The sequence below is a fragment of the Pseudonaja textilis genome, chromosome 4 (genome assembly GCF_049901715.1).
Source record: "Pseudonaja textilis isolate UNSWEBS1 chromosome 4, rPseTex1.2, whole genome shotgun sequence".
NCBI classification, from domain to species: Eukaryota; Metazoa; Chordata; class Lepidosauria; order Squamata; family Elapidae; genus Pseudonaja; species Pseudonaja textilis.
The window spans coordinates 53,938,921-53,963,950 of NC_141993.1; the positions used below are offsets into that span (position 1 = coordinate 53,938,921).

General features: G+C 37.0%; 1 protein-coding gene across 3 annotated transcripts in view; it reads right to left on the reverse strand.

The window, feature by feature from the left end:
- The window catches only part of DGKG (diacylglycerol kinase gamma), a 103,503-nt gene that overhangs the window by 39,465 nt on the left and 39,008 nt on the right, over positions 1 to 25,030 (reverse strand). For 2 of the 3 annotated variants that reach the window (XM_087933082.1, XM_026701379.2), the window contains exons 9-21: positions 20,851 to 20,900; positions 20,200 to 20,274; positions 18,702 to 18,821; positions 12,944 to 13,061; positions 11,485 to 11,573; positions 10,009 to 10,125; positions 8,442 to 8,540; positions 7,603 to 7,719; positions 6,448 to 6,521; positions 4,696 to 4,770; positions 3,771 to 3,856; positions 2,557 to 2,646; positions 760 to 920 (exon numbers count right to left, since the gene is read on the reverse strand). In XM_087933082.1, the coding sequence (XP_087789208.1) occupies positions 760 to 920; positions 2,557 to 2,646; positions 3,771 to 3,856; positions 4,696 to 4,770; positions 6,448 to 6,521; positions 7,603 to 7,719; positions 8,442 to 8,540; positions 10,009 to 10,125; positions 11,485 to 11,573; positions 12,944 to 13,061; positions 18,702 to 18,821; positions 20,200 to 20,274; positions 20,851 to 20,900 (1,271 nt within the window). The remainder of the gene's footprint in view (positions 1 to 759; positions 921 to 2,556; positions 2,647 to 3,770; positions 3,857 to 4,695; positions 4,771 to 6,447; positions 6,522 to 7,602; positions 7,720 to 8,441; positions 8,541 to 10,008; positions 10,126 to 11,484; positions 11,574 to 12,943; positions 13,062 to 18,701; positions 18,822 to 20,199; positions 20,275 to 20,850; positions 20,901 to 25,030) is intronic. The other variant, XM_087933083.1, reaches the window with a different exon arrangement.

A 25,030-nucleotide genomic window follows, 5' to 3' on the forward strand; every position in this document is an offset into this window, starting at 1 on the left:
CTCATTTAGGGAGTTGCTAATAAAATGGAAGAACATATTGGAGCTGCAATACTTTCCTGCTTCAGATCTGAACACTGTACAACCTACAATAGAAACATTACTTTCATTACTTACTAAACATTACTGTATATCAGTTTTGCAGGATCAGAACTGGCAGCTCCTATACTATTAAGAAAAATCCAAGCTACGTGACTCAGGTCCTTGTTGGTATCTTATTGGTCATCTTTCTCAAATGTATTTGTCCAGAAGCTAACATCCAGTAAATAAGGTCTTTTGAACAATATGCATTTATCAGACCTTTGGTCTGAAGTGCTCCAGTTATGGAATTCAGCTAAAGGCCAAACTGTTTATCCAGAAGTTTGGGTGAACTCTCCTGTTGTGTCATTTGGCATGTTGCTGTCACTGATATACTCTGTATGGTGTTATTATTTGTTTTATTATTCGATAATGATTTTGGTGAAAAATAGTCAGAAGCAAACAGGCAGAATGCCTTGCCACAAACTTCTGAAGTGCATATACTATGGAAATGATCCTTCTATTATACCTCCCTTTGCTTCCCAAATCAATTCTCTACTGCAGTCCTTCCATAATTAATTATGTTCTTATTAATGACCTTGATACTCCAATGCATTGAGAATAGTATGAAGGAAAAAAATGAAAAAATTGAGACTTAAAATTTATCAGCATGGTAAAAGATGATAGGATTGTAGTCCTAGATATTTGGAAAGCCACGTGAATAAGATAACACAGATTGCTTACTACTCCTATGGAGAAATAGTTGTTGATGATGCTGTATGGGACAGGATCTCCATTCTCCTCTTTGTCATTGGGAATGACATCAATTTGCCATCGGTCCAGCATTACCTCAGTACTGTGCTCAATATCTTTAAGTATTTTTATTAGGTTGCCTCCTTCATAACCTTGGAATAGAAAAATAAAAATTGACAGGTGATGAAGAACAGAATGTTATGGTGGAATTTGCCAAGCATTAATGGGGAAATAGAGTAAGAGAAGGCCAGGCAGTGATGGGCTGTGCAGAATATATAGCCAGAAAAGAAAGGCAGGTGAATCTACAATTTGAAGCAGAAATCAATCTGATGTAGCATAAGCTTCCCCAACAACATAACTGGATTTTGGGTTGAAGTCTGAGGCCTTGTACTCCATCTCCAACTCTCAATTAATTGCTGGTGGCAAAAACATTGGCATCAGTCTCTTGGCGAGCAAACAATGTGCATTCCATATAAGGATCATTTAAAATCCCAGCCCTAATAATAATGTTAAATTGCAGGATAGTTCAAATTGAAGCAGTACTATGAAGCAGTACTTTGTGAGTAATACAGTTATTGATTGTCTATAGCTGCTGGCTGCATGGTGAATATTGTGGGATATCTTCATGGGATATGTACTCTAAATAAGAATGCATCCACATCATGGAGATCAAGAGTGATTGTGAAGAGCCTCCAATGGTACTTTAATACCGTATGCATGCACACCGGGCATGATGGCTTCAGCATACATGCATTTCTACCAAGATGTCCATACTCTTATCTCACAACTCCCCAGGGGAGAGCCAATTAAGTATGTTAGTTGTGATATCTCAGTGGTGTACTTATAAATGTATAACAATTAACAATCCCAAATGTATTGCTGCCACTACTCTGCACCATAAGCATCATAGCTCATATCTGTATTCAAGTAGCTCATAACATTCCAGAAAATTTAATAATCAGATCTTGTGAGCCAGTTCCAGCCCACCACTGTACGAATCATTTTAAAAACCCATTCTACCACTGTTTTACAAAAAAGGTGGTAAGTGGCCACCCTCTTCTTTCAGTAGCATGACCCGATAGGAAAGTGTATGCAAAGATTAGATTTCTTTTCCAGAATCAGTACTACTTAAGAATATAAATTATATAAAACAAGACCAGAAACTTATGTTGCAAATGGAAAATAAAGAAAAATGAACAAATATCTCTTGAATAAGTTGATCTCAGTTCCTACTATCCCAGGAAATAGATGTTTGCTAAACTCCAGGATCCCTCACACATATACGTGCCATAAAGTTTACACAGCCCACATCCCAATCCACAAAATGCAGCAGATCTATACTACAACCAGCTTTGCTGGTCAAGTTTTTTTGCCCAGATTCACTATTTCCTCTCCCGTAGCTGCCAAATATGGAACTTTTGTCTTCCTCTGCAATTAGCTGGCATCAAAGGAGAAGCACAAAAAACAAAAACAAGAGAATGCCTGCTCTCTTTCCTCTGTTTACATGCCCATCTGAGAAGGAAAACTGATTGGCTCCTTGGTGTTCAATTGTGGAAAAAATGTTTAATTTTCTCCACTTATCTTCTGGGTGGTAAAGTGAAGCTACCTTTCCATGAAATTTCCCCATATTCATTACAGCAACAAAGCATGGAAAATGGTTAGTGGCATTAAAAACAGCTGACAGGTTTCAACAACACATAGGACTGCTAGCAAGAGGAATCATTGGCAAGTCATGGCATGAAATCATGGTGAACGAACCAAAACATTGAGCTGACTTAAGAGATTTACCTCCTCCCCATCGGAGGCAGCGGGCAAGATCATTTCCTGTTCCCAATGGCAGGATAGCCACAGGAGGGTGCTTTGCTAAGTTCATTTTATCTGCAAAGAAATAAGCAACCATCAGAGGCCCACAGATAGGCCTTTGGGTCTGATGACCTTCTTTTGCAACATCTGCCAGAGGAGAGCTCACAGGAGTAATAAAGCCTAATAACTCCCAAGGGAATAGAATTCACTTGAATTGTGTTCACTGACTAAAAATAAAAAGCAACAGCAGGGAGAGTACATGATGTACCTGGAGCAAATTGTCTAGAAGACTTGGCCTCAACATGATAGATGTAATGGATGAGAATCGATTATTAGTGAAAGAAAGGGTGGAGGGGGAGGAAGGAGTTGGGGATTAGTATAGTGGAGTCTCTGATAATTATGATGAACATTATCTCTACATCTGCATCACTCCCTCCTGCCACAGTTTAATCAATAGGAATAGCAATAGCACTTAAGACTTATAGACCACTTACAGTGCTTTACAGCACTCTCTGAGCAGTTTACAAATGTCAGCATATTGCCCCCAACAACATTTCTCCCCATCTTTAAGGGACTGCATTTTTTTTTGTTACAAGATAGGCACAAAGATTGCCATGGTATGAAATATTTCTAAAATTTAGAGTCTCTGAGAGAAGGAGATAAATCTTACAGTGAGTGGCCACAAGCAAAATAATAGCTAAGCTACTTTCCAGAGGTCCTTCCTCAGCCTTTATTAAGCTTGATGTGATGGTCAGAACATACAGCTATAGCCAATATCGAAACTGCAGGAGAGGGGAGTTGACACTATCACACTGGTGGTATACTATAAATTAAATTGTAAATAATGAATGTTAATATAATTGATTACAAGATGTGTAAATAGCCACCTTCTCTGCTCCTCATAGCAAGAAGGTTAAAACCTAGGCTTACTCTTTTCATCTAAACTTTGCTTGTTGATTTTAATCTGTGCCACTGTAGCTCCTTATCTTAACAACCATGAAGAAGTAGATGATAACTATCCTCCTTTCTTGTCAGAGTTCTCTAATTCAGTTTCTTTTGTTACACTGGACAGAGATATGCATATTCATGAGAAAGAAGAACCTCAGCCTCTCCTTCCCTTCTCTTAGCAGTGACCCTAGACTCGATCCATGCTTCTAATGATAATTTCATTTATCAACTATTGACAGATCCTAATTTACCTATGCAGTCCAGGATCCATCCAACCGTCCCATCCCCTCCACAAGCCAAAATACGAAAGTCGGGGGTATCACGGAAAAAATTTAATCTAAGAAAAAATAGAAGGCAAAAAAAGGAAATAGTTTAGAAACGGATGCTTATTGTACAGTATGAAAAATGCCACATCCTCCCCCAACCTTCCAAGTACATTCTGGAATTTATAATCTGAACTATCTGGAGGGTATAAGACTGAGGAAGGTCTGATTTAGATGGTTGCTTTTCAAATTCTACAATAGTATACAGAAGTGAACACACAGAAAAGCATATTAGTTGTGCTGATCAGGATTTTAAAAAAGATATTTTGCTATTCTCAACTGAACAGGTGAATGATTAAGTGCAATCTAGTTGACAAAGAAATAATGCAGTTCAGAGTCCAATCTACACTTTATGAATGAGATTTATTTTCTATTTATTCCTGCTCAAATCATAGATTTCTTAGTATTTATGTAAACTTTAGATATAATTCCACTAACAGCAACACACTAAATAATCTCAGCTGCAAATAACATCTGCTGTATTGATCCTTTGTATTACAATGAAACATCCACACGTATTCTTTCATGAATTGATAGAGATCCAGTTGACTCAATAACACAAATGTAGCAAATATAATACAACCCAGCATATACATACTTTAAAAGACCAACAATCAGCTGAGATTCTCAATCTAAGGGCATATGAACAAGCTTTTATGTAGGGAAGGAGGAGGAAATAAGAGAAATTGAACTTAGGAAAGAAGCAAAGAGAAAAAAGAAGTGAAGTGATAAAAAGAATAGATCAGAGACAACACAAAGGAAACAAGTAATAATAAGGAAGACCAACAATTTCTAAATATGACAAACAAACAAGCAAATATGTGAAATAAGGCCATGTTTTGAATTTCAATACCCAGGATTAGGTCCTCCACGATCCAGGTTGTAAACTTGTCTGGGATTGAGTATGTAATGGAATTTCCTAAGTACCCTAAAAGTAAGAAAAATAAGAGTCAACAGCTGTAAAAAGGAGAGTCAAGGAAAATTATTATTTTTTCCATTGTTTTGCAGATTACTTTTTTCTTCTAATAGTGGACAAGGTCACCAGAGCTTTAGCTACACTTATTATGAGAATAACTACAATAATTGAGGAAGTAGAAGTAAGCAAGAACATGAGATAAAATGACTATGTAATGTACTATATAATGTAATTGATTTTAATGGAAACTTAAATTAATAAATTCAATCAATGAAAAGTAGGATTCCGTGGCAAGAAACACGAAAGTGAAAATTATTCAAAGATTGGGTGGGAATTCCTAAAACAGGAGTCACTAAGATCAGCATTCTCTCCCCCCAGTCAAAATTAAAAACAAAAAAAACGGAACACAGCAAAAGAAGCTTACCTTTGCACAAACAAAGAAACAATCTTTAGGGGAAATTTCTAAATAAAAGAACCACATAAAAAGGGGAGGGGCAGTCACCAAGGAAGAATACATGCCAGTAAGACTGATTTATAGATATGGCATCAAAAAAAGCTATGTACAGAATCAATTGAGGTTAGGAAAGGAGGTTATGAAGTCCTTGAAGAGGCTCAGGGAAGTGGACTTGAGGGATTTAAGGAAAGATGAATGAAGGCAATGGGAAAAGCATGATAATGCTTTCAGATTTACAGAAAAAAAGTGAGGATTTGTTTTCTGACAATGTGTACAGCAGGAAAACATAGCCTTTAGTTATAGGAAAGTAGATTCCATTTGAGTGTTAGGAAAAGCTTCGTAACAGGAAGGGCAGATTGTCAATGGAATCAATTAGCAAGGAAGATAGTATGCTCCCCTTTGCTAGATTTGTTCAAGTAATGGCTTGGTGGCCACCTATTTTGGATACTTCCATTTTCATTTGAACAGGGAATTACACTTAATGGCTTCTTCCAGTTCTACAATTTTATAGTTCCAGGTGATGTTGAACTACAACTTCCAATAATCTCAGCCAGCCTGGTCAACTATTCTAGGCAAACATCAATTTTTTTAACCAACATTTTACATTGACTGGTAGCACCTCTCCAGAGTTCTACTCTGAAATCTGTTTTACCATTATCTCAAAATGCAAATTATTTAATCTGGATTCTGGAGTCTGCATTCAAAATTGATATTCTGGTGCTAAACTATAGCAGTTTCCTGCTTCAGGACATTCACAGAAGCTTATAGCACTTAGTAATAGCACTTAGACTTTTATACTACCCCATAGTGCTTTACAGCATTCTCTGGGCAGTTTACAACATCACCGTATTGCCCCAGTAATCTGGGTCCTCATTTTACTGATCTCTGAAGGATGGAAGGCTCAGTCAACCTTGAGCCCTGTCAGGATCTAACTCCAGGCTGTGGGCAATGTATGCAGTACAATACTGCATTCTGACCACTGACCCCAAGGGCTCCTTGTTCAAAGGTAAGCTTATTTTGCTTGTTCTTATACTTGTAAGAGTAATGGTAAAAATACCTGGAATCATAACTGCACTTTATAAGGAACATTACAGTTTGAATATAGGGGAAAATCTGCTATAAAACATTTGCCTGAAGATAATTTATTTGCCTACAACAATTTATTGGTGCATTTTTTGTATCACAATCTTAAATCCTGGAAATGTACAAGTTTCCAAAAGAAGGGGGAAACATACCTTTCTCCTTGCCTTCCTCCACTCTTGGGGTTCACAAATACCAGCAATGGGTGTGTTCCTGGTTTAGGCGTGATCTGAAAACCAAAGTGGATATCAAACAAGCAGACTCCTTGCACAATATACAAACGTTGTGCAGAAAGGAGGAGAAAGAAGTGTTATGGCAGAGTTACAGATGAAGCAAAACAACTAACTAGAAAGAAGTTAGGTAAATAGGATTTAGTAAAATGGAGAAACATTACAATCCTCCAAACTGTGCTATTCTTTGCACCTTTTTTGCACATTGTCTTGCTATACACTGGGACAAAATTCGTATCCAAATTGGACACAGAATAATAAATGGACATCTTCATTTAGGAGGCTTGTGATGTCCTGCACCTTTTTGATACACATCAAGTGATTAAATTCTTAAGGGCATGACACATATTAGCCTAATCAAACATTTGCAAGCATCGATTCTATATCATTATAATATTTTTTTCAAAGAGAAGGCACGCTGAATATTAAATTAGAGGAAATTCTATGGGGATGAATGTTCTGCTATTAACACATACACAGTTTAACATAATAATTTGTGGACTGCGGCAAGGTCTTCCATTAGGCAGAGTGAGTCATGTACCTCAAAAAAACAGATGCTGGAAGGTGGAAGCAAGATATTAGGGGGGGAAAAATGCAACATGGCATGTAATTTTCCTTCCGTTCCATAACCAATGGTTCTCAATCTCAGCAACTTTAAGATACACAAACTTCAAATCCCAGAACCATGCTTGATGAGGAATTCTAAGAATTGAAGTCCACTCCTCTTAAGAATGCTCAGGTTGAGAAACATGAATGTAAACTATCGAATTGCCTCCAGGAATGCAAAAAAAAGAAAAATACTGTTCCAATGTTAATACAAAGAAAGATGCAACTTCCAGGCTATTTGACTTTATATATGGAAATGGAGAAGGGAATGGTGGCTTTTAGGTGGGGGCATACATTGCTTTGGGGCTATTTAGTCTCAGAGTGGTTTATAAGCAGGTTAAAGGACTAATATATTTGACTCTGTATATCTTTCTCCAAAGTGGCCCACTACTGGTCACAATGATGAAAGTGCTTCTGCATGAGTAAATACAACCATACATGTACAAGGGAGAAAAGATGCTATCAGCTACCCACCTGCAGTCCATGTTCATCCACTGTGGTAGTATTGTATCTGAAGATCATGTTCGTATCCTCGGGGGTGGTGCTGGATGGTGATTCACTCTCTGATCTTCGTGAGTGGGATTGCCTATCCTTTTGAAGAGTCAAAGATGGATATGGACATTTAAAAATAGATAGCAAAGAAGTACTAATGACATAAACAGAGAGGAAATGATAGAATTCTAAGTATAAAAATATGTAAGACCACAAAAGACTAAGGATATTGTATAACACATGGGTACTAAAATGCTGCCTATTAAACAGTGCAAAACTTATCATTTGGTACAGGACATGCATTTTATAAATTCCAAATGATCTTGGATAACCTAGCAATTTTGCTACAAATTATAATTAAGTTCTAAAAATATCACCCCCAAAGTAGCTTCTGCATAACGGTAGCCATAAAATTCCCACAAACAAGATTTAATTGAGACATAATGCCTCTGATCTTGGAGAAGGTATAAAGCCATCATGATTAGCAACTATGGAAAGACTTCCACTGGATTATCTAGTCTTATTATCCATTTTCTCTGTAGAATCATTCTGAATCATCGTGGTCCCTTTTACTGGCCTTTTCTGTAATATTTCCAAATTAAAAGAATTGCTTCAGCCCTTTATTCATGGTGCAATTCGCAAATATTACAGGGGAATACCAGGCTTGGAATGGCTAATCTAATTAACTAAATCAGCTTGGATAAAACCTTTTGGATCATGAGACTATATTATCCAGTTGCCTTAAGTGAGACAGAAATTGAATCAACAAGAAAATATCACTCATTAAAACAATTTGATATGTGCCAAGCTGACTCATTTACCAGAACAACTGGGCAGATCTGAGAAGGCAGCAAGATGTGGTCTTTGAGGTGCCCACCATCACATTCAGGTTTCACATGTGAGGCACATTTGTTGTGAAGCTTTAAAAAAAAAGAGAAAACAGCATGTACCAATGTTTACTTTCCTGTTCCCATATCCATTTGATCCTCTAATTTTTTTCTTTACTTGTGATCAAGAAAATTATAATATCAGATTAGCAAAGCACCTGATGTTTCTTTGATGTTTCTTTGATAAGATGGCTTTTAGTCTACAGCACAGCAGAAAAGTCATTGCTTTCTATTGGGAGAGTTAATTCCTTAAGGAATTAAGCTAATGAGAAAATAGTGATTCTTTGTACCAAAATGGAGAGGGGGAAATATGCCCATGATACAGTTATACATCTCTAGCCTTGGCTTGGCAGATACTATTGTGACTGACCAAATGTCTGGAGGCTATGAGTGTCTAGACAGGGAAGATCCCACAGTCCAGACCTGGCAAGATGGAGTGGCTCTATGCTTTGGGTCCTTTCAGCGTCTGGTGATTTATCACCATTGAAATCTGAAAAGGGTCACACTTCCTCAGATTGAGCTGGTGCACAATTTGTGAGATTTTCCTAGAATCATGATTCCTGTCAGGGGGACCTTTGCATAGATCCATGTTGTACACCAACTGTGCCCTTTTCTGGACTGGAAGACCTTGCTCATGGACAATGTGTTTTACATGGTTTGACTTTTAAGATCACTTGGAAGCTACAACTGTCCAAGAGTATACCCTCCTCTATCACATTATAAATTATGATTTGCTGCTAACTTTTAGGAGGAGCTCTGGAGGAGCTTCAGGAATTGTGGGAGGTTATGCTTTTCTGTTGTAATCAGCTTGTAACTCTATGAAATTGTTTCTGTTGCTGTTTCTTCAAAGAACTGCTTTGAGTTCTTTGGAAAAGGAGAAGAGTTTAAATTAATAAAATCAGAAATCATGTTTTTTAAACAGCTCTGTTCTTCCTGCCCTAATATCTGCAGATCTGGTAAACTTCTGTACCTGTCATTGTACTCAAGAGGCATGTAGTACCATTCACCACACATAACGATAAAAATAAATGCCTTCAAATAGAAAAAAAGCAATGCATCCTATGAGCTTTATTTTTGTACCACAGTGGTGCTTATAATAGTTCACAATAGTTGCAAAGTGGGTAATATCATTGTTATCATCCAATCCTGGATGTGTTCCTTGAGCAATTTTGCCTCTGAAGCCTTCTTGTAGACCTTCCTTTTCACAAAGATTTACTTCATATATGTCAGAATCAGGGTTATAAAAGAGGTGATGTATAGTGGCATGAACTGTTGAGCTACAATATTTTTAGCATTTATGATTTCTTTATAATTTACTGAATAATGGCTATTTTGGGGATTAGGAGGGATTGCTACAGTAGTAATGGAAGATGAACCTTTATTTCTTACAAACATGTCACAAAATTTATTAATTTAAATGTATAACAAACTGTTGTGACTAAATAGATTTCCATATTTTGGGGTTAAAAATAAAAAGACTGCATTCTCTTCACATACTCACTGTGATTTGGCACCATACACAATGTAGTCCGGTAATTCCCTGGTAGCATTTGATGCTTTTATGACATCGATCACACTTGGCTGGGGAATTGCCCTCAATCCATGTATGCTGCATAACCTAGAAATGCAAAATTGTTCAACTAGCTTGGTAGAAAGGGAAGATATTAATAATTTAGGGAAGTTTCTAGTACAGGAACTGTTCCCATCTTCAGTTTAGGGAATTGTTTTCTCTGATTATTTCTAGACATTTATACCAGAGCCCTGATGACACAGTGGTTAAAATGCAGCATTACAGACAAACTCTGCCCACAGCTTGGAATTCAGTCCTGACACAGGAGTCAAGATTGATTTAACCTTCTATCCTTCAGAGATCGGTAAAATGAGAATCTAGGTTGTTGGGGGCAATATGCTGTCATTGTAAACCACCCCGAGAATGCTGAAAAGCACTATGGGGCTGCCTGTCTATACATTTATGAAAACATAAATGGTTGTAGGTAAATAGCTTAACTATCAGCCTTATCTGGTAGACCAGACAGGGAACATGACCAGATACACTAAATTTAATTTGCTGTAAAGCTATGTTAATCGAATTTTGCAAGTGGGAAAGTTCTCCTGCTATCGTCTTTAGAGTCTGAGAACTTATGAAGAGTCCCTTCAGAGCCTCTTGCTCTGCTCAGTCTGCAGCTGAAGACTATGCTGTCTCTTATCTGATGGTTCCCTAGTTAGCATCTCTTTGCCCCATGTCCCAAAGTCTTTCCCACTCACCATTACATTATAACTTGTAATGTGCATACCCATGGAAGCAGCTCTTAATCAGTATTGTATACCCATGTGCATACACTGTAAACAACTACATCTCTCTAATGTTTCAATATCTGATTCAAAACCAAAGTTTCAATTTAGCTCCTGTACTAACTGCAACTCTTGGCTTTTTTTTTTTTTTGCAACAGAGAGCATGCCCTTTGAATCTTAACAGAGTTACAATTTCAGCACAGTTTTAATTTCTCTAGTAGTACTTATTAGTACTGTTGATGTACAGTATTATTTATCTAGTGTACCTATTAATATGGTTGAAGTAATTAACTGAGTTTGGTTCAGGTACTGAAGATGGGAAGATCTGGAAGGCAGTATTTTTGTGGACCTACGTTATATTAAATGCTGATTTTCACTAAATACAACATTTAAGGCAACAAGATTTAAATGGAGTCAAAAAGAACACATTATCACTTTGCAAACAAAAATTAATCCTAAAGCGTATCTGCAAATGCTGCCCCAGATATAAACTCCACCATTTGAGACTGATATGTATATATTATATCAAAATCACAGTTGTCTTAAGAGAGAGACCTCTTTTACTAAAATAGCATTAGTATGATAGTATGGGCTGCATGTTCTACATACAGATGGCTTTTGAATTTATGGCAGATGATTAAATAGTGGACACATAGTACTGATCTTCCACATATGCCTCACTTACATTTGTATTTCTCTTGGATTTTACATAAGTACTGATGCAAGGAGCAATATCTTTGGACACACATCTTTCATGGACAGTATATTTACAAACTGTAGAAAGGGGAAAAAAAGAGAATCATTCTAAAATACTGTATTGAGGGCAATTTCCAGCTACTTCTAAAGTTTGGCTGTTAAAATATATTATTCCATGTATGTAATTATATATACAATTCTTGGGAAAATTCTAAACGAGTAAACTGTTGTCATAACCCAGGGTAGTAGATTCCCCATTCGCTATTGAGATGGAATTGATCACACTTGTGAGTGACCTCTGGCTGGCTGGGAACAGAGGTGGTACATTTGTTCTAGCTCTCCTTGAACTTTTAGCAACTTTCAATACCATCAATTATGATAAAATTCTGAACTGGCTTAGGGGGCTGGGAGCAGTACTATGGTGGTTCTCCTCCTTCCTTTTTCAAGTGCAATTCCAGAGGGAGAGATTGAGTCCTGAATTTTTGTGTTGTGGGTTTCCTCAGGATGTGACTCTTTTACCCCTCAGGATTAACATCTACCTGGTGTTGTTAGTTGATGTCATTTCTCCGCATGGGGTTTACAATCAATATATTTATATATCTTCTGAACCTCAGATTCCCATAAGTTAAACTTTGAAAGTAATGTATTAACAGTTGCCATCTTTATTAATTTACTATAAATTATGTTTTACTGAATCCAGTGACACTTCTCAATAGCCATCTATCCTACCTTAATATTTGAAACTCTTGTCCCAAGGTTGGCCTCCAAGCTTTCTCTAGATGGCAACTTAGGACATGCCTCTTGCATCGAGGCCAGGGCTGTCTAACTCTTGGCCCACAGGCCAGATGCATCACATGCTGGCCACACCTACGCCTGGTTTAGCAAAGGGGGAAAACGTCCTGATATGTCATGTAACACTGCCATGATGACATGAGTTTGACACCCCTGATCTAGGCTTTTGTAAAATAATCTATTTCAGTAAAAGACTGTTGTTTGGTTTCCTCTTATAATATTTTTTAAACATGAACTTTTTTAGTCTTTGGGATTCTTCAGTATCATTGACACTAATTAATTTATTCAATTGAAAAGAACAGCTGTGACAACAGGAAGCTCTTAAAGCACACAACATTCAACTTTTTAAGTAGATCCATCCAAATCCTAGAAAAGACTATTCTCTCTGAGTTGTTACTTTGGTTGTCCTGAAAGTGGATTATCTGGTATCTGGTTCTATAATATAAATGGTGTACAACTGGAAAAATCTCAAGCTTCCTTTGAGAAAGGAACCTACTGGAAATATTGAAGTCTTACTATCTCTGTTTTAAGATTAAACAGAAACTAAATCAAGAAATCCTCTCCCCATCTTTAGGGGAGATTTTGGCATGACCCTTCCCAACTAACATGCAGGTAATCTCAATAGCCATAATTATGGTGCATCTGCAGGGACTTACAGGAACAGCACAAGCCTTGCTTCCTAACCCCCAGTAACATAGTCCGGCAAAAATTGCAGTAGGCAGGCTTCTTGAAATGTTTCAGCCTCCAAGCGTGTTGGCCATCATCTTTTATATTCTGTAGGGATTTTTTTTTAAAAAAGAGTTAATTTAGCAGAGAAGAATCAGTATGATAAATCTCCAATGATCCACGAATGACTCAATCACAGAAATATACGCTTTACACAATTATCGATATTATCTCTTCATAATGTGAACTAATATTATCAGAACAAAAGAATTGTAGAAAACATTCATCAGTTTTCCTCACACAGATACTCTTATTGAACTTAATTGGCATGTCAACAACCTGTAAATAATTGTCTGAATTAACCTAAGTTATAGTTTTGCTAGCTCCTCTTTCTTTTTTGAAGAAGCAGCTACGGAATTTTTTAAAAATTAAACTTTTACTACCATGCAAGAAAATAATCTAAGACTCATGATAAATAATTACCTAGAGAATACATTAACCTATCTTGACTTGATCTTCTCCTGATATGCTACAGTACATTTCTATGATCTCCAACAATAACTATTTTGATTGGAGATTCTGTCTGATTACAGTGGGTAAGTCAATCAAAATAGCCATTGTCCAATATTTTTGGCTACCATTTTGGGGAAATTAGTCTAAATAATTTATGTAGTATCATATAGTCAAAAGACAAAGATTGAATATTCTAATGGATTATAACTTGAATTTGTAAAAATGTAAATATGTTGTTTTTCTCAGCAATTAGTATAGAATGATATAATTACAATTATCTGTAATGGATGGTAGACTTTTTTTGGGGGTGAGTAGAAGGTGTTACCAGCGACTCTGACAAATATAAAACATGGGTGGGTGTCCTGTCAATAGTAGCACCTCTATTTTATTTATTTATTTAACATATGACATCAACAGAGGTCATGCAATCATTAAAATACAGTTTTAGTTTAAACTCTGTGTGTGTGTGTGTGTGTGTGTGTGTGTGTGCGCGTGTGTGTGCATGTGTAGACAGTACAATATAGGAGATAATATATTAAATTAAGATAAAACCATAATAAAATCACCATAATATGGAGCCATAGAACTGCAATGTGATAGATGTTATAATTCAATATATAAGGAAGCTAACCATCTAACTGCTTCTGGTGTGGCTGGAATGAAGTCATCCCAGGTGCCTTGAAATTTCTTGAGACATTCTTGAATGCTATGTATTATACAGTAGTTTGTTCTGGTGCACTAGTCACATTGCAGGCTCTCGGCCATTCGGCGTGTTTATTTTATTCCACTCTCAAACTGTCTGTTGTCATCTGGGATCAGTCAGGAGGTGCAATGTTAGAAAGAACATGAAGCCATGAGACGAGAGCAGTGTGGATTTAAGGGTTCCAGATATTATTCTCATTGTGTCATTAAGGTGAACATCAATCTTATGCGTAGGAAAACCTCCCCATAGAGGTGTGCAGTATTTGGCAGTAGAGTACACTATATGCAATCACCTCTGTGATAAGTACTGAAAAAGCAAGTACCTAATTTGGAAGAGAATGAATCAACATGATTCCATGAGTGCCTTCACAGCAAAAGGTACTCCAGAGTGCTTTATTACTAACATCTGTATAATACAATTTCAAATATTCTCTTTTGAATAGTTATAGTGGCTAGCATGTCTAGCTGGGATACAGTGATATGCATGGAGACTTCAGCAAAAAATCTAATCTCGGATTACATTTACTTACAGAGGCACAAAACACTAATATTTTTATACTATTCAATGCAACTTGGTCTTTCCCCTCCCTAAACATTTAGCTTAGGGATTCCTAATTTGAGCCAGATAAAACCGTTAGCCAAGCACCAAAGTTGCACCAGTAAGTTCATGGAGGTGATTTTCAACAGTTGCATTATACAATTTTCAGTTCATTTGCCTTTTATTTTGCATTTTCACTTTATTTTATTTTGTATTTCACTCATTTACAAAAAGATCACAAACAATACTCCCTTGAGAACAAAGCAAAGCCTTCTAATTGGGACTCATGAGAGTTAATCCAAAAAATTATAAAATTAGGCAGAATCCACTAATCCCAATGAAACAGACAAGTATAGGGGACTGTAGACATTAAATCAGGCCAGCTGTTTCCAAAGGAACAAATGGCCTTTTACCATGTGGCCACGTAAAATAGGAAGTGACATGCTATCAAAATGTTGAAAGAAAAGAAAAAAGCAACCATTCAACCTATCCTGGATAGAAAATTTATAAAATATAGAATTCACAATTTTTAAATGAACAGAACTTTATACAACTTTATTATCCCAGGTTTTTTGCCAGATAACAAAATATGCTGCTTATCTTCTAATAAGTAATGTAGTGGATCAGAAAAAAAACGTACATAGTTTGAGATTATTGTCCCACAATAGTCAATAAAGCTTATGGAAACCTCATAAAAAGCCCATTAACATCCTCCTACTTGTGTTCCTCGGGAACTGACATTCAGAGGCATATTACCTTTGGTGGTACACAACTGTAATTACTAGGGCTGATGACTAATACCCTTATTTTTAAGAATCTCTCTCTCTCACTCTCCTATTGTATTTTTTCTATCTGATTGCTCAAGAAGTCAAGAGCATCAGATAATCTCTCAAAATCCATCAGATGACCACATTACCTTCTAAAGATAGGATTCCTAAATCATGAGATTATAGAAGTGAAACTGAGTAAATCGCTCCTGCTGTTGACAATGTTTACACCAGGAATTCAAAAGGTTGCTTGTACTGTATGTCTCAAGAATCTAGAGCAGATGAAGGGGGTAAAATGGATATTGGTTCCATAGCACTATAATAGAACAATGCACAATTAAATACTATATGATTAGATTTAATTTGAACCTAATCCAATTTATTTATATTGACCTCCTTCACTTTTTAGAAGCTTTGGATAACTGTTAACACAATCCTTGGATATTGTCCAGACAGTCAAGATGTTCTTAGTGTCTGTGGCTAGAAAGGAAATTGAGAATCTGGATTTTGCAATATTTGCACTCTCAGAAGGTCAGAGACTTAAAAGAGTCTAAGAGGCTGTGTATATTCAAGTGAATGTTCATTGGAAGCTCTTTTGCTTTACACTACACTATCCCGCATGTGCTTTATCCCTTAGAGATAACATATGTAACATACATATTGTTATGAATGTTACATATCAAAAGCAGTATGTTAAACTTTTCTGAAAGTAAAAATTAGATAAATGATTGCTTTGCAATGGACAACATTTCTTCAATCCTCTCCTTATAGTCCACCAAGCAATGCAAATGTTAATAAAAATAATTGCAAACTATAATTAGATTATTGGTGAAAGTTTTCATACTTTTCTTTAGTTTCTTGTAAGCAGATTCTGATTGATATATCTAATTTCCTTCAGAAGGTCACATTCGGTATAGAACCTTTTCTCAACTTAATTCCCATAATTGCTTCTTGGGTACAGTTTAAAGTATTGGTACTAATTTTCAAAATTACAAAAGCTTGAAATCTGAATATCTGAGAGATTTCCTTTCCTATTACAAATCTTTCTAGATGTGAAGTTCTACATAAGAGGCCCTTCAGAAGATGACTTGTTTTCAAAGCCGGATTCATTCAGTATGCGGGAGAAGAGCTTCTAATTGTGGAATGTCCACCTTTGGGATTCTATTGGGCTCCCACTCTTAAATTAATTTTTATTAAATGCATTTTTCATGGAGTAAAAAACAAAGAGAAAAGTATGTAGAAAAATAATAGAAAAGTGAAAAAAAATATAGAAAAAGAAGTAGAAAAGAAGATAAATGAAAGAAAAAATAAAGAATAATAAAGAAGTGGCTTTTGGTATTCATAACGGTAGTTACGTATACATTTATTTATGCTGCTCAAAAAAATAAAGGGAACACCTAAACAACACAATGTAACTCCAAGTCAATCACACTTCTGTGAAATCAAACTGTCCACTTAGGTAACAACACTGATTGACAATCAATTTCACATGCTGTTATGCAAATGGAATAGACAACAGGTGGAAAGCATAGGCAGGTAGCAAGACATCCCCAATAAAGGAGTGGTTCTGCAGGTGGTGACCACAGACCACTTCTCAGTTCCTATGCTTTCTGGCTGATGGTATGGTCACTTTTGAATGATGGCGGTGCTGTCACTCTAGTGATAGCATGAGACGGAGTCTACAACCCACACAAGTGGCTCAGGTAGTGCAGCTCATCCAGGTTGGCACATCAATGCGAGCTGCGGCAAGAAGGTTTGCTGTGTCTGTCAGCATAGTGTCCAGAGCATGGAGGCGCTACCAGGAGACAGGCCAGTACATCAGGAGACATGGAAGAGGCCGTAGGAGGGCAACAACCCAGCATCAGGACCGCTACCTCTGCCTTTGTGCAAGGAGGGACAGGAGGAGCACTGCCAGAGCCCTGCAAAATGACCTCCAGCGGGCCACAAATGTGCATGTGGCTGCTCAAACGGTCAGAAACAGACTCCATGAGGGTGGTATGAGGGCCCGACGTCCACAGGTGGGGGTTGTGCTTACAGCCCAACACCATGCAGGACCTTTGGCATTTGCCAGAGAACACCAAGATTGGCAAATTCGCCACTGGTGCGAATTTACAGTTGAAAGCAGGTTCACATTGAGCACATGTGACAGACGTGACTGGGTTTGGAGACGCTGTGGAGAACGTTCTGATGCCTGCAACATCCTCCAGCATGACCGGTTTGGCAGTGGGTCAGTAATGGTGTGGGGTGGCATTTCTTTAGGCGGCCGCACAGCCCTCCATGTGCTCGCCAGAGGTAGCCTGACTGCCATTAGGTACCGAGATGAGATCCTCAGACCCCTTGTGAGACCATATGCTGGTGGGGTTGGCCCTGGGTTCCTCCTAATGCAAGACAATGCTAGACCTCATGTGGCTGGTATGTGTCAGCAGTTCCTGCAAGACGAAGGCATTGATGCTATGGACTGGCCCACCTGTTCCCCAGACCTGAATCCAATTGAGAATATCTGGGACAACATGTCTTGCTCCATCCACCAATGCCACGTTGCACCACAGACTGTCCAGGAGTTGGGGGATGCTTTAGTCCAGGTGTGGGAAGAGATCCCTCAGGAGACCATCTGCCATCTCATCAGGAGCATGCCCAGGCATTGTAGGGTGGTCATACAGGCACGTGGAGGCCACACACACTACTGAGCCTCATTTTGACTTGTTTTAAGGACATTACATTAAAAGTTGGATCATCCTGTAGTGTTTTTTTTCCACTTTAATTTTGCATGTAACTCCAAATCCAGACCTCCATGGGTTGCTAAATTTGATTTCCATTGATAATTTTTTTGTGATTTTGTTGTCAGCACATTCAACTATGTAATGAACAAAGTATTTAATAAGAATATTTCATTCAGATCTAGGATGTCTTATTTTTGTGTTCCCTTTATTTTTTTGAGCAGTGTATTATTTTGCTTTGGAAAAAAAGTAGCTGAATGGATATCTTTTGCCAGGCTTTTCCCCCCTGTTAAATAATATTTGGTTTGTTTTTAATTTATGTTTTATGTTTAATTTCCATTTTCCATTTTGCATTTCAATTATTGTTGGTCACATTGCATAATGTGTAGAAAGAAAGGTTATACAACAAATAATAACACCCTCCTATCCTAGCTAGAAATATTGTTACTCTAGAAACATACCATGTTGGGAAAGTTTGGCTTATTGTTGTGAGGTCAGGCTTGTTACTCACTGTTTCCATGCCTAGAAGAACGAGCAGAGGGATGGTGGTTATACCACCCCGAATCCATTCTTCAAGTGTCACAGTTCCATCATGATCATAGTCTATTTCTTCCATCATCTCTTTCAAAATCTGTAGAAGACAAAGCTATGTACATCATACATATTTTTGTTGCAATTATTTTTATGATAGGAAATGTTCTGTAGGTTTGAACATTAGCATGGGAAACAAAATTGATTGCAACATTAAGTTAAAGAATCAAGGGCACTGGTGTTTGCATTGTGAATCACAGTCTAGTAGTTAGACAGTGGAGACAAATCTAGGCTGTAATTTCAGCCTGAATATAATCAGCTAATCTCACAGACTGAATGCTGTCAGTTGATTCCATTAGCTGACTGAGACGTAAAGGTATCATACAATATTTCCATCCCAGTCAGGTTGTCATTCTGATCTTTGGGTGTCATCACATTGCTTTGACTTCTTCAACTTACTTTTTTGTTTCTTTTGCTTTTTTTAAATTCATGCTTGTTTGCTGCAGACTTGGATCTGATAAGTCAGTCCCCAGAGTAATTTAGAGTTCTATGTAATTCTAGTTTTATGGTTGGGTTTTGTTTGGTTGGTTGGCGTTGCAGTTCGTTGTTACACATTTTCCAAGTTAGATCTTTTTAAGCCTCCAACGTCTCTTCTTGTGAAACTATAATTATCCTTATATCTTAAAAGATGTTTTAAGAGAAAAAAAATCTGTGGGTGGAAGATGGCTTAAAATTCTGCAAAATAAATTCAAAAATAATAACCTTTTTTGGGAACTATTCTATTTGTGATGATTTATTACAATATGTTTGACAGATTTAAATGGCTATTTAGAATTAATGGATGACTCAAGAAATCATTAAAAAGAACAATAACAAGAAAATATTAAAGACTAATTGTAGCTTACATTTTTAAGGACAACAGTTAATTTTAAGATGCCACAAGATTCTGTTTTGCTGCAATAGACTAAGATAGCAACCCTTCTGGAAATAAAAATAGGGATCATCCTTGTATTTATCGTTCAATTTCAGTAATTCAGGACCAATCTACATAAGATTAAATATAAATAGTATGTAGATACTTTTCTAAAAAAATTTAAAGTGTTTGTTGGAGTAATCCTGACTGGGCCATGGAAAAGAAAAGTTTTACATCATCTTTCCATTTGCTACACAAAAATGTCAGTATTCTGCATGGGGGAATTACCCAAAGAAAATGAAAAAAGAAATCACATTGGATAGGGCATATGTTGCTAAACATGTTTGTAGGAGGAAGGTGTAGCCTTTTGTATCTGATAATCTTAATTAGTAATGATCCATTGCTATGCGTATTTTGCTGTAAAGGAAAGGAAAAAAAGGTAGTTTTACATTGTTTATTGAATATTGTGTATGTCCTAGCCCTTCAGAGGAAAAAATGATGCTCAAAAGCAGAACAAAGCTCTTTAAAAAAATAAATGCTGATTCTACATGGAAAAATAACTTACCGGCCTTAATTCTGTGGAGTCCCATTCCAGATATTCTGCTACATGTACCATTTGATTGATAATACGATCCAGTTCCTGAATTTAGGAGTAACATGGAAGAAGGTAAATGTTTTTAAAATAATGTGAGTGATATCCTATATAGATGTTGCAATTATATATCAGCATGCAAGGGGAAAAAAAGGTAAATATCTTTATGAAGGTGAGCCACCTCCTTAGTACAATTATGTCAGATTACTTTTTTTTCTTTTTAAGAATAAACACTTTAAAGAGTTTGCAGGAGGGTAATATTACACAGCACAGTTACACCCATATCATTGCCTTCCATTTAAGTTTTCTACAAGGTAATTGAATTATATACTATATCAAGAATTTTTTTTATAAAATTTAAGGAGCTTTGATGCTGCTATTAACCAGCTAAATTTACCACAGCCTGCCAACTTTGAAAAATACCTGTATAAACCTTTTTGTGAACCTCAACTTGGAATGATCTTGTTTCCAGGCCTTAGCCTAGTTGGAGCCTGATTTCATTGGTGTATCCCTCGCCCTAAGTATTTTGTGGTGGCATCACAGTAGGAAAGCCCCAATGCATTTGGGAAAAAGTATAACTTCTTATCCTTTTAAAGAAAAGGACTAGTTTGAAGGATAGCTTACCGAGCTGTCCAGGAAGCCATTCCCATCTGTATCATAGAGGCGGAACATAACTGCAAGAAAACACACACGTGCAAATATATGTAATAAATGTATGTTCCATCACAAAGGGGCTAATGAGTCAGGTTTTAGTCTATCACTGCCTTAACTCAAGGTTTGAGCTGACCATAGTGAAGTCTTTGTCTTCGGTTGACTTTTTGTATTTGATAATTCACATCAAAATAATGCATAACCATAAGAAAAGAGAAGGAATTAAAAAAAACATTATTTGAGCTCTGAAAAAGAGGAGGTGAGAAGATTACTCCACAGTGATTTTCTTTGGTGTAACAAAAAGGAGAGGGAAAACTTTGACAGGCTTTCAAGATTCTGTTACCAGAGATAGTCCTTGACTTACACCCATTTGTTTAGTAACTGTTTTAAGTTGCAAAGTGCTGAATGAATGGTAACCAGTGCTCAGAATTCTGGCTGCCCCAGCAGCTTTGCAGTCACATAATCATAATCTGGGCACGTGGCAACCAGCTTGCACTTATGACCAGTTACAGCACCCCACGACCAAATGATTGTCTTTTGTGAGCTTCCTTGCAGCTTTCCTAGAAAATCAGTGAGAAAGTCAGCAAAGAAGATCACAAGTCTCTGGAGTAAGTTACCTCCTCGAGCCCCTCTATGCCCACACTGGGCCAGCCATTTGGGCACCTTCCTCAAGTTTTGCCACACCTTTTTCTGCAACTGTTGCACTCTCATGCACCCTCCCTGTTTATATAGCTAGCTAGACATTTTTATTTATTCTTCCTATGGTGATTCGTGACTGAAAAATATTAATTTCTGTTTCAGTTATTTTTGGGTCCCTCCTCCAGATGATCCTGAAAGTTCTAGACAGCTAATTTTTAAAGCTACGTTTCCCGGCCACAATTCCTAACTTTTAGTTTCAAGATAAAAAATATTTTCTGCCTAGTGGAAAGTAAGGGGTTTGGTCCTTAATCCTGCAGATGTGAGCCAGAGCATCTGCACCATGTTATGGGAATTACTGTAAAACTAGATGACTAAATTACTACTAAACAAATCTGCCCATCATGTAGATGGCATTCTGGAATACTTTGAAGGCAGTCTGGCTTTACATAGATATATTTTTATTTTCTGATTGACCAGAGAAATTAGTTTTTTTACAATTGTAGTATACGTGCATCTATATTCCTTAAGAATCAGTATGAATTGTATTCAGTAAATCAGAGCTGTCTCCAGCCCCTCTTTTATGGCAGTTTGCAGTCTGGCAATGATTCCTGAAAATTGGAGGGCTCGATTTTTTGTTTTTCATTTTCAGTTAAAAATAAACCATGCTAGTTCCTCCCAATATGGTGTTGTTCTAGTATATGGGGCTTGAAGTACTATATTCAGCATTGAAGATGCTTAACCGCTGATTTAATATACATTTATATAAATAGAATACCCAAATCAGTAGATCAAACATACCAGTAAATTTATAATGCGAATGGCAGTGTCCAGGCCATCTTAAGGCCAATGCATTTCCACAAAGAAGCAGATGGTATATTTGGCTAGAAGTTCAGCCAGCTGGTTGGATATTATGTCATCCAATTCAACTCAAATTGAGGAAATGTGTTTTATGCTGCATAAACTATAATGTTAATCTCTGAGTGTTGTTTCCAAAATTGTAGAACAAGTCTTTGTACAAAATTTATTGTCATCAATATTCTCTATATATGCATATTTAATTCCTTATAATTATATACTTAGTTCATTCTTAAAATATGTAACTGATCTTTAGAAGAAACATTGGCTTCAATCAAATTCTTCAAGATTAAGGATTTTTCTTTGTTTTTTTTATATATAGTATTACATATATATTACATATAAACAGTACATTCTTAATCTTTAACGAATAGCACTAGAGGGCAGCCTTTTACAATTTTCAGGAATCTTAATGAAACAGCACACTATTTCTCAATGTATATAGTTTATATTTTGCAAAAAGTAACCTGTAGATAACAAATTTCATGTTAAAGCTATTTTTCACCTTTCTCTGCTACATATCTGGCAATTCAGTTCATAAAATCAATGATACGTAACATCAGAACCAAGTAGGCCAATAGAGATGAATAACTTTGTCCTAGGACATGAACAGTATAGGAAGGAAGAAATGTTTGTTCAACATCACTTCAAATAGAAAAAGCAATATCTTTGCTTATCACCACACCCAGTTACACAGTCCACAAACTAGGAATGTTTCATTCAATCTAAAGGGCAGGTCCAACATCACATTTTGACTGCTGCTGTGATGTCTGAAAAAATTCTACTGAACAATCCAACTTGAAATGTTACACCAGAATAAACCATAGATGATCCTGGAAGAATGATATTGGGGTTTTTCCCAGTGATATCTCATAATTAATCTGTTCTCTGCTGTATTAATAGAGATTGTCTTATAAACTAGCAGTTTTAAATGGCAAATGACTCAGAGTTTAGCACAAAGAGAGAAACAGATGAAAAAAAAAGGTTATAAACAGGCTCCTGCGTGGTACATAGCTTCCCTATTATGTCCACCTAAGAGTGCCAACTCCGTTTTATATCTGGAAAGTCCCTTCTTCAATGAAAGGATTCACATAACACCATGCACACACATACAACACACACACACACACACACACACAAAATATGTCTGGAAGCGGAGTGAAGAGAAATAGAAAGGAAATACAATTAAAGAGGAAAACAAAACTGATATAATATGTGGGAAAAGGTAAGTGTAAATAAAAGAGAAGCAGATTTGTTTAGAGACATTACAAAAAGGGTTATAATTCATCAGTTGAGCTGCCCCTCAAAATCATGGTCTAGGTTTATTTTTTAAGTGGTCTTATGGGAACATGACATCTCACAAGATTAGAACCTGAGGCTCACAATCGGCAGGCCTGCAGTTTTCGAGACCCAGTTTTTGTCGCAGAATGGGGTGAGCTCCTGTCACATGCTCCAGCTCCTGCCGACCCAGTAGTTAGAAAGCAGGCAACTGTGAGTAGATAAATGGGTACCATGTTGGTACCCAACTTAATGAGGATGTGAAAAGAGCTGCCGAATGGGTCTCCCTGGGCAATGGTGATGACACAATTCAATCCTTTCAATCTGGAAGCACTTCAGCACTCCTGACACAACTATACTAATAGCAATGTTCGTAGCTATTTGAACCCATATGTTCTACCATTCCACTCCTCAGCTACTGGTGCTTATTTGAGAAAAAACTCTTACCTGCTAGGATAAGGAAGTTGGTAAGTCATAACTGAGGAATTTGAAATTACATCACTGAACTGATATTTCATCAGAGCTGATGACTGTTACATGAATTCCTCACTTGCAAAGCTGAAGGTTGTCAGCTGACATACATGCTTTGAGAATGCTTCTAGACACAGCTTTTAAAAGACATGGAGTGTTGCCTCTTAACTTCTTTACTTTCTATTAAAATATCAGCTAGAGAAGAGAAACAGTGACTTCCCCATCCCAGCTGCTCTTACCACATAATAAAAAGGCTAATACAAACACCTTTTGATTAATCACAGTAGAAGCTGCTATCAGGAAGGACACAGGGAACATTTCAGATTAATAATGCCACACCCAAACATTGGAACAAATTAAAATAGGACCTATCCCCCATTTAATTTTTTGTTGTGGCCTATGAGCTGTTATTTTAAAAAGCCAGGAGGAATAGATGTGATTGCAGGAAAAGAGAAGGAACTGCTGAAACTTGAGCATTTCATACTGGAAGATATTTGAAAATCACTCACAAACTTTTTGCTTCTTGAAAATTGCCCCCACCCCTGAGAAAAAGACATAGAAATATGAGTTATGGGTCAATATAGCAATCTTCCATCAATGAATATTAAGCAAATGCTGTTTAATCAATATTGAGTCCATAATGAGCTACCTGATGTAGACTATAACTCTTTCCAGCTCTGATCATAACTGATGATATAGTTCAGGGCAGGGATGGGATCCAACTGGTGTAACTACCTGTTCGGTGATTTACGTTTTGTGCAGCGTTTGAAAAAGCACCTTTTTCCTGCTTTTTCAACCTCAGTTGTGCTGCGCAAAGCAGCTGAGGTTGAAAAAGCAGGAAACAAAGGTCAGGTAAGAGCCCGGGCGGGTGGGTGAGCCAAAACAGCAGCAGACATAGAACCGGTTCTAT